At 38.5% G+C, this 10,466-nt stretch overlaps 1 protein-coding gene across 1 annotated transcript; it reads left to right on the forward strand.

Annotated features, from left to right (window-relative positions):
• The first annotated feature begins 7,124 nt into the window (after window positions 1–7,124).
• Window positions 7,125–7,929, forward strand: CPR29 (cuticular protein RR-2 family member 29). The gene is made up of 2 exons (NM_001172789.1): window positions 7,125–7,159; window positions 7,337–7,929. Exons 1-2 carry the CDS (start codon window positions 7,148–7,150, stop codon window positions 7,727–7,729), a joined length of 405 nt encoding a protein of 134 aa, NP_001166260.1. The 5' UTR covers window positions 7,125–7,147; the 3' UTR covers window positions 7,730–7,929.
• The last annotated feature ends 2,537 nt before the right edge of the window (window positions 7,930–10,466 follow it).

Consider the following 10,466-nt stretch of genomic DNA (forward strand, 5'->3'; position numbering starts at 1 on the left):
ACCGAGAGCTGCAGCAGCCTCGGCTGAAATTTTACATCCCTCGCATCAATTATAATTGTATAACGGAATTTATATACATTTCACGACTCGTTCGAGAGCCTCGTCCTCTCGTTTTAATTCAACTTTTCATCTCGACAGGAATATAAATATATGTTGTTATTGAGCTATCGAGTAAAAGCAAACTCATCGAGAATAACAAGATGAACTTTGTTGTATCAATCGTAAATATTTGGAACTTCCCACGCTAATTACGCGATGACACAAGGTTTCGATGTACTCGTGCAACATTTTAAAATAAATTATCGTACATGAAATAGTATATTGTGTACCAAGGGCGTAAAGTGGGCTTTTTTAGACCAAGTGTGGAGTTTGCGAGTCAAGGCGAGTTAGCCCGAGCCGAAGGCGAGGGCGTTTACTAGCCGCAGACGAGTACTGCAACCACACGAGGCCAAAAAGCCCACTTAGCCCTTGGTGAACACCATATTTTTTGTAATGCATGTACTGATTTTCGCGTTTCAAACTGCACTTGTTGAATTTCACACGAGTTTAGAAGACTTGCCAATGAACCGGGCGCCTGGAGAGGAATGTGCATATTTTCGGTGCTGGTGTGAAGAAAAATAGTATACGCACCACGGGAGGAAAATTGAATAGCCCATATCTCGTGTAAATTGTCACCCGAGCCTTCGGCCAACTTTTTTCCTTCCTAGGCACGTAATATACTATTGCGCCCGCTGGTCAGAAAACGACTACTTTAGTCCCTAATTTTAGGTCAAAAAAAACGCAAAAATCGTGCACACTAAGAAAAATTTGATAGTAGAAATTACTATTTGGGATAGTCATTTTTACTGCTTTTCATAATAAATTGGTAACAGACATTTAAGATATTAGATTTTACTATCCAAAGATAGTAATTTTTGATGAAATCGAATTTTTAAAATTTAATTTCAATTTCGCTTAGTTCTATATTTTACACCTCTTGTGTACTTCGCGCTGTTATTACTTTATTTTATTTATTATTTTTATTGATTATTATTGTGATGTTTGGGAGAAAGAAAGAGATTCAATTTTTTTTTTGCGGCGACGGGAATTGAACCTGGAGCTCCGGCATGAGAGTCGAGTGCGCTGACCATTTACCTAAACAGATCAGTTACGTACAAAATTTCAGATCTAGCTGATGTATTAATTGACGATTAATAAATAATAAAGTTAAATCAATAGACACAGAAACTCATTATAATAAAATAAACGTAAAATGTCAACTAAAATACTGATAACCGCAGAAAAAAAATTAAATTCAAACCTTACCGACTGAAAATTTTGTAATTTTTCCCACATTTTATAGTACATTTTACTATCTTAGGTAGTCAAAATTAATATCTCTTATAGTGAATTTTACTATAAAAGATAGTAAAAACTACTAGCTTCCGAGTCTGTTACCAAATTATTATCCGAGATAGTAATTTTTACTGTCAAATTTTTCTCAGTGCATGTGTTACAAAAATATAGTTTTGTTCAACAAAAACTAAAAATACAATATATAAAAAATTTGAAAACTAGCAGTACGAAATCAATTCTGTCGCACGAAAAAAATAACTTAAAATACCTCGAAACAAAAACATCAGATATAGCTAAAAGCATATCATACAATAGTTGTATTGAAGATAGTTGCGACAACTTCTTTCCACTATATATGTATACTTCTATAGTAACTAAAGCTGGTATTTAAAATAATGCAGTTCACATTAAAAAATACGCGAGCACCCGAGCAACAAGCCTCGAGTTTCTCAAAAGTTTCTTCCACCAACAAAGGCGTATAAAACCCTAGAAAATAAAATTTTTCGCAACGCGAACTTGTTAGTCCATCGCGTCAGCGAGAGAGCGAAGGGTTCCGTGATCCCGTAAACCACAACTTCTTGAATTTCAGCGTTAGTGCAGCGCAGCTTTAGCGATTCGCTATCTCCCTCGCGGATTCGAAAAAACCACGAGCGCCCGCAACCCTCGGCCGAACTCGTCGAAAAAAGAAACCCATAACACTGCACCGAGTGAGCGAGAGAGAGAGAGAGAGAGGGACGAAGAAGAGGAAAAAAAGAAAAAGCAGCGGCAGAGGAGGAAACGAAGTTAGCGCGATTCGGGCGATGTTATCGTGCTGGTATCGCGCAAACACCACCAGGTGCAGCTTGGTACCGAGCAACCCCCTGCGGTGGTGACGTGCCCAGTGACTCTCATCCCGACCCAGAGCCAGCGGCGGCGGCGGCAGCGGAGCGCTTCCTTCGCTCCGTCCCTCTCTTTCGCGCGCGCGAATGTATTTTTTAATTATTGATTTTAATGATGAGGCGACTCTGCCGGCAACGCCATCTTGGATGCTGGGCGGAGTGTAAGAAGCGGCCCCCCTATAAGCTTTTCTCTCTCGCGGCGTCTCTGCGCGCGCCTTTTCTCTCTTTTCCTCGCGCGCCGAGCTCTCTCTTTCTCTCTCGCTCCCGGCCCCCACCATCGGCTTCGCCTCCTTCTTCTTCTTCTTTTCGCTCTCCACCTCCAGAGCAGCGTGTCCTGCAGAGTTCTCTCTCTCGTTCTCTCTCGCGACTCCGCGATGCTTTCCCGCGCGCGCATCAGCGATGACCCCCCTCTCCCTCGAGCGCGAGGTCCCTTCTCCTACAGCAGCATCAGCCTCTACCCGCAGCAGCACCGCGAGATAGACAGATGATAATTAAGAAAGCGGCGGGACGCGTGAGACAACGTTGCGACGACGACGAGGACGACGACGCTTGGCGTCGGCCGCTCGATTCTTACTCCGTGACTCGCATATCAGGACTTTGCTCTCTTTCTCCTCGCTCGCTCGCCCCTTTTATTATTACGCCCTCGCGAGAGCTGCTGCCGCTGCTGCTGCTGCCTTCTCCTTTCGACTTTAATTATTGTCGTGCCTTTATGTATTGCCTCGGCGCCGGCAGAGAGAAAGAGAGAGAAAGAGAGAGAAAGAGAGAAAAAGAGAGAGAAAGAGAGAGAGAGAGAGAGAGAGAGAGAGAGAGAGAGAAAGAGGGAGAGAGAGGTCTCTCCTACCCTCGGAGCCGCCGCCCTTCTTTCTCTTGCTCTCCTGCAAGACGCCATGTGAAAAAGCGTCTTTCTGATTAAATGACGAGGGCGCTCGTACGGACCAGTGCACGTACTCGAACTCCTTGTTTTACACCGGGAAATTGCGTTAATTTCGATGCGCCTTTTTACGCGAGCGCGCGCGCAAGAGAGAGAGAGAGAGAGGCTCTGCTTACACGTTTCCTCGTTGTTGCTAGAGAGAGTTCAGCCCTTGCTGCACACTGCTATAATTAGATATCTTTAAACAAACCTGGCCAGCTTTTAATTAAAATTAAGCTCTCTCTCTCTCTCTCTCTCTATCTCCCTCTCTCTTGCTCGCTTTCTGCATTCGGCTTAATTTTAGGGAAGGGCTGTCCTGCTCGCGCGCGTGCGAGCTTTGAGGGCTTTTCAGGCAAATCTCAGTTTTGTCTTCTTTCGCGAGCGATTTCCTCGAGTGTCGAGCAGTTAAGGTGTGTATGCGCGCACACTCGAGAACTCGAGTGGCTCGTATTGTTTATCCGCCGGGGTAATACGGGGAAGATCGACTCACCGAAAATAATTGAGACAGGCGATACCAAATTGAGTTTGCTGCGTATACGTTACTCTAATCACGATCACGTGTAGCCGAAATGCTATACGTATTACAACGACGCATTGTGCGCGTGGATCGAGTCTGGACTACTCGCGCACCGACCATTAAAGTACGAATCAATCAAATGTTAAGAATCACACGTGTAAGTTGAATGCCACGTGATTCAACAATTATCGATGATACACGAGTGAGTCAGCTTTTTTCAAAATATCGATCTCTAGTGCGCGCGCGGAGAACACCCACGGCGTATACCTGCTTAATTAATTCACAATGGGGTTTCGTTTTGTACGGATGCTTCGAGATCTTGACTACTCAATAAATAACGTAACTGCACGGCAGTGTTTATCGATAGGATTCATTCAACTTTCATAACTTCCAAGTTTTGTGCTCGGACTCGGGTTATTCTCGATATTCCACTCTCGGAGAACTGTGGATCTTAAAATAGATCTCTTTTATAATTGCATTGTTTCTACAATATAAAACGATATTTATGATTAAATTTGACGGGTATTGATTATTTTGTTTTAGGTGTATTAATAAGCCACCTGTACAAACAGTATTTTTTTTGTACGGAATTGCGAGCGTTTTAAAGTATCAAAAACTATGATTGTGTTAGGAAATTTTCTTAAAAATTTAATTGGTGCATTGCGCTGGAAGATTAATGAAGCACATAAAAGTTCAATTGGATTTATGAATTATTCTCAAAAAAGCTTTGAATTTTTTGCTCCAAAACTGAAAATGATTCGATGATTCAATATTTTTATTTTAGTATCAAAAGTATCAAAAAATGTATGAAACATATTTGAATTGATAATTTGAAAAATCGTAGATTAATCTATTTTGATAAAGTAAGCAGCGTTTTTATTACAAATAAATATTGATGCGAAACTTTTTGAAAAATTGAAGATTACTATTTCTCTAATTGTGCCTGAAATTGCAGTTCGATATCGATACGTCTCATGGTTAAGTAGCCAGCGTTATAAAAAAACCGCTACCAATTCATTGGCACGCAGCTTCCTCCAACTAAATTTATAGGTCCAATTAATAAAATATTGTTTTAATATACAGTATATCTGCCTGCTAATGTATGAGGCGGTTTTTGATGCATACTTTAATGCATAAGTTTTGGATAAGGCATTGTCCAAAAGTTTGCAGACTCCTCTGTTTTTTTATTATAGAATACGAACACTGCCGCCAATTTTTTTTTTCACAGAAATTCAGGCATGTTTACATGTGTTCCTAATCAACTTAACCATTATAAAACAACAGGCTATTCATTAGATAGGTTGCGCGCGCAATTTTCGAGAAAATTGCGCGAAAACGATTTTTACATTTTAGCTCTTTACTTGAAAACCGCTCGACGAAATCGTTTGAAATTTTAGCAGCAGATAGCTTTTCTATGGTGAATTGACAAATGAAATTTTGAAGCATTTGACCACATTGTTTTAGAGATATAAGGAATTAAAAAATTTTCAAAATTAAAACCTTGATATCTTACGAACCATAGGTGTTTGAAAGCTGTGCAATGAACTTAGCTAAAGCACATAAAATATCTACTTTTTCCGAAAATCTCAAGTGCAATAAGGCCTTTTTACGTCCGTAATCGAGGCACAAAAAAACTGATTTTTTTTAGTTTTCGATTTATTACTAAAAAAATAAGTGGTCAAATCACTTGAAATTTTAATGGGATATAGTTTGACACGTGACCCATCGTTTTCGCGAGGTTATGATGTTTAGTTTCAGAGATATGAATTTAAAAAAAATCACCTTTTTCATTTTATCTGCCGAACAAAGCAGTCGATCCCGAGCACCAAACGAGTAAAAGTAGGTAATTTTATTCTCTTTCAAATGCTTTATAGCTGAATTGTTTGTAACAATGGGATGATTAAAAAAAAAAACGCAAAATAATTTTTTTGAAAAATCAAAAAATGTCCATAAAAAAAATAGTTGAGAAAATAAAAAATAACTGTTTTTCCCGAATTCAGAATCCAAAAATATATATGCATGTCAAATTTTATTGATATTGACGGAGTAGTTCCAGAAATATTACGGTATACACACACACACACACTTCCACACGAAAGGGGATGAATGAGGGGGGCTGAGTGAATTTTTCTTTCTTTAAAATTGCGATAAAAATATTCTCTCTCTCTCTCTTTTTCTCTCTCTCTCTCTTTCTCTCTCTCTCTTTTTCTCTCTCTCTCTCTTTCTCTCTCTCTCTTTTTCTCTCTCTCTCTCTTTCTCTCTCTCTCTGTCTCTCTCTCTTTTTCTTTCTCTCTCTCTTTCTCTCTCTCTCTCTCTCTCTCTCTCTCTCTAATACAAAAAGAACGAATTCCCAAGCAGCTATTTTCTAACTGTACCGAGCAACTATATTTATTTATAACGTTTTTTTACATATCCCACTTTGTTCATCACACTGAGAAAAATAGACATAGTAGAGATTACTATACACCATAGTAATTTGAAATATGGTAGTAATCACAAAATTTATAGTAATTGTAACAATATTTTAGTAATTGTTACTATATTATTTTAGTAAAATTTTTGGCCTTTTTCGTCAGATCGATGGTACAATTTTTATAGTCAGGTTTACTATAAATTGTCTAGTTATATTTTCTATTGGAGCATAGTATAGCGTACTAAATGATTTAGTATTTTTTACTATAAATATTGTAATAGGTACATTAATATACTTAATATGTTATAGTAAAATTAACTATTTGAATAAAATAAATTTGACTATTCGGATATAGTAAAAAAAATCATCGATTTCAAACCGATTTTTTCATAAATGTTTACTATAAATTTATGAGTAGTAATTACTATAAAATATTGTTGTATACCTATGCTGCTAGAGTTTATAGTTAAATTCTGGTCACTATATATTTTTCTCGGTGTATAAAAAGCAACTTAATTTTAATTTTTTGAATTTTTTCGTTTCTTATACGTGTTTTTTTTTAAATTACAACCTGTTACTACGATATTAACTTTGTAAATTAAATTTTAGTAATCATACAATTAGCTGAATAAAAATAATAGATCAAAATTAGCAAATTCCTGTAACAACAATTTGCTGCAATCAAATCAGTCTTTGGCATACATATTGACCATTGAAATCGGTTTACTAAATACTAATATATAACATTTTTATGCGATTCTATATTATATAAAAATTTATTTGCATTTTATAATAATAACGAAAAATAAAAATTGAGTAATACGAATTCCGAGGGATTAAATAACTCTCGTCGAAGGTCGAGTTACGTGTATCGTCACGTTCATTATGTGAACGCAGGCTTCCTTCCTTTTCTTTTTTCCGCTCTCGAGCCGTTTTTCGGCAATACATTCAGCTGCACCTTTCGAGTGCAAGTGGACCCACTTGCGAAATAATTTCGGGCACATGCATTACGAACTCAGGGAACAGCAGTATATAAAGTCCAAAATTTACTCCAAACAGCATCAGTCGCACTCCAGATCGACATACAGGCAGACATGGCTTTCAAGGTAAGTTTCGCATCGAGTTAATCGAGTACCTATCTATCAGTTCTTCGCGACGTTGGGAAAATTGTCAAAAAATTCAGCAGAATTACCAATTTTGATTTTTGAAAGAGTCGCAATTTTAAATAGCTAATGGATTTGATTAGCTATTTGATCGATCATAACCTTATTTTTTCCTCGTAGTTCATCATCCTTTCGGCCCTCATTGCCGCTATGGCCAACGCCGCTAGTCTGCCGGAATCGTACCATGGCCACGGCGTACAGTTGTCTGAGCACCACGTCGAGGAAGATCACTACGACCACCACCCTAAGTACAAGTTCGCCTACGAAGTGCACGACTCGCACACTGGAGACATCAAAAGTCAGCACGAAGAACGCGACGGGGACACCGTTCACGGCAGCTACTCACTCATCGACGCTGACGGACACAAACGCATTGTCCACTACACCGCTGGCAAACACATTGGGTTCCATGCCACTGTCCACAGGGAACCGATCCACCATCACATCCCTGTCAAGACTATCTCGCATCACGAACCTCTGGCTATCAACACGCACTACTCGTACCACCATTAAAATTTAACTTCATCTATACAGTATAATTTGAAGTGGTTTCAATGCCTGCGTGAATGTGTTAGTTATTTTTGTAAATATTGGAGATGTTTGTGTTTAGTTCAAATTTTTAGACATCTAAGTTTTATAAATTGCATTGAGACTTTTGTTGTACAGTCAAACGTTTGTAACGACAGTAATAAATCGATCCATTTATACAATCATTTTCACATTTATTCTAAAGTTTTTTCCCAAACGTATAAAAAGATTTGTATTTTTTCTGATTTTTCACTTTTAAAGGTTAATGGAAAGTTGGATACGCGTGCAAAAATTAATAATTAATTCAAAAGGCTCGGGTGCAGGTTTTCTCTTTTGGCAGGAAAAAAATTATTTTATTTCAATAGTACTTATACTTTTCGAGGTTTAAAATTCATTCATACGCCATCACGCGCGAAAATGAATAATAAAGTTTTTATAGATTAAGGTGAAATGCCCAGAACTTGGACAAAATGAAAATTTTGCCCTATACTTGGACACTCATATATTTGGTATTGTGATAAAATAAAAAACATAACCTCAAAACCTAAAACGGATCAACATTGTCAACACCATTACGAATAACATATTTATGATTTTGATTACTTTTTAACAAAAATAAATTCAAAAGGATGGTTTAAAAGTTTACTCTGGAGTCCCATAAGGGCAAATTTTTTCAGGATTGTCCAATTTTACCAAACACACTATTTCCATAAAGCAGTAGTTGTACACATTTAATTACAATGTCGAACTACTGAGCTAAAATTGCGTCCAAGTACTAGTCCAATCGCGTCAAATGGTGTCCAGCTATGTGGCATTTTGATGCCATACTTGAAAATTTAATTTTATTGTAAAAATTGATTGCTTGAGGTTTGATTTCTTTTTAATTGAAAGATAATTGTGTTAGCTAAATGTTGGTGTTAAAATTGTTTGATACACTGCAATTTGTCCATACAAAATCAATAACTTTCTACTTTTGTCTCAATATTTGTTCAAGTACTAGGCATTTTACCTTACGCCGTACACTGGAGTCGTAAAGGGCTCCAAGCGAGTTAAGAGATTCTAAACATCTGTGTTCTAAAGTGTCTGGCTAGATATATTTGAGAATCATCCTAATAATTTAATTTATTACAACCGTTGTTGGTTTAGTTGTTGTTCTTATTAAATTAAAATATCATTTTGAATTCAAAATCGACCAGTAAATGCACCTCTTTTAACTGACCAATCAGATGACCTATAGAACTCCTTCAAGATGAAGCGATCGAAATATTTAGGTTTAGGAAAAAGTTGATATTTCTGCGACAATATAACGAAATACACCCCTTCTTATCATATTTTCTCAGTTTTCACTTTTTGAAGTTAAGAATACAAATATACGCAAAAGTTACGTGATAAAAAAAGCCAATCAGTTGGACGAATAGAATGGTTGCCGTATTTTCTTTGGAGTATGATAGCATGCTACACTTATTGATGTGTATGATGTATACTTGCAGTTGACCTTGCACCTTCCTTCCTCAATTGAGAAATATACAAACGACTTATCAAAACATGTATTCACAATGATTACCTAATTCATTTGCGTAGGATTCTAAATTGAACAATATAAAAGTCGGTTGAGTGAAAAGTTCCTAAAATCATGCAGAATAATCAGAATTAGGCTGGCAGAGAGGGTATACGCAGACAATGAGCCGGGACTATACTCTCTCGGCGCGGCTAATGTAGCACCAAGGAGACGGCGAGGACTCCCCTTTTTTTAATCTTAAAACAATACCCCTGAAGTTTCGATTTTCGTAATCCACTGACAGCCCTAAGCCTACAAATAACAGAGAGAAACATCCCTCCTCTCTCGGGCTTCTTTTTCTCGCCTGTACTCTCGCGAGCTCCATCCCCTTTCATCCCGGTTCATCCCCTTAATTATAAAGATTGCACCTTACAGATTACGTGCGAGAAAAGACAGCCTCGCGCAATAAAGTCAGAAGCACGCGCTCTGCTCTCGGATCTGTAAAAAACGACGGCTCTGCACACAGACACACTGATGCTCTCACACATCAGCGAAAAAAAGGAAGAAGAAGAAGAAGAAACGGAGAGGAGAAAAGCGCCTCCCGCATGCCTGAGCCTTTTCTCGAGTGTATACATAGATATACATTACGGGGCAAACCTCCCGCGTTAATTAGTACGATTGGCTGGTAATATATATATGTATATACGTGAGCGGAGTGAGGAGGCCGCGTGGAAGGAAGAGATAAAGAAGCAGCGGCAGAATGGGGCTGAAAAAAAGACTAGCGTGCGTAGGACGATCACGTGGCTCTCTGACGCTTTCTCTCTTCCTCTCTCTCTCTCTCTCTCTCTCTCTCTCTCTCTCTCTCTCAGCTCGTGTAGTATTATAACTGGCGCGGCGCGCGACTTGAGCAAGCGTCGAGCTGGTAACAATATCCGAGAAAAACACACCGAGTCCTATCAGATCCACCCCTCGTGTTTGGCCGCTCGGCTCAGCCGCTGTTTATAAGCTAACTTCTGTGTATATGCTCCCCAAGTCTCTTCTTTCTTTTTCCAAGCCTCGTGGAGCTTCGCAAGCTCGACGACTGTATTATCCTACTGCACACTCGTATTGCAATGTGTCACGCATGAGGAAGTTAGATGCCGCCGACGATGCCTGCGTGCGCCCGTCCGCTAAGTTGCTACACAATACGGATTATGTTCGCTGGTTTTTATTTTAAAAATGCCG

This window comes from Nasonia vitripennis, chromosome 2, assembly GCF_009193385.2.
Source record: "Nasonia vitripennis strain AsymCx chromosome 2, Nvit_psr_1.1, whole genome shotgun sequence".
NCBI classification, from domain to species: domain Eukaryota; kingdom Metazoa; phylum Arthropoda; class Insecta; order Hymenoptera; family Pteromalidae; genus Nasonia; species Nasonia vitripennis.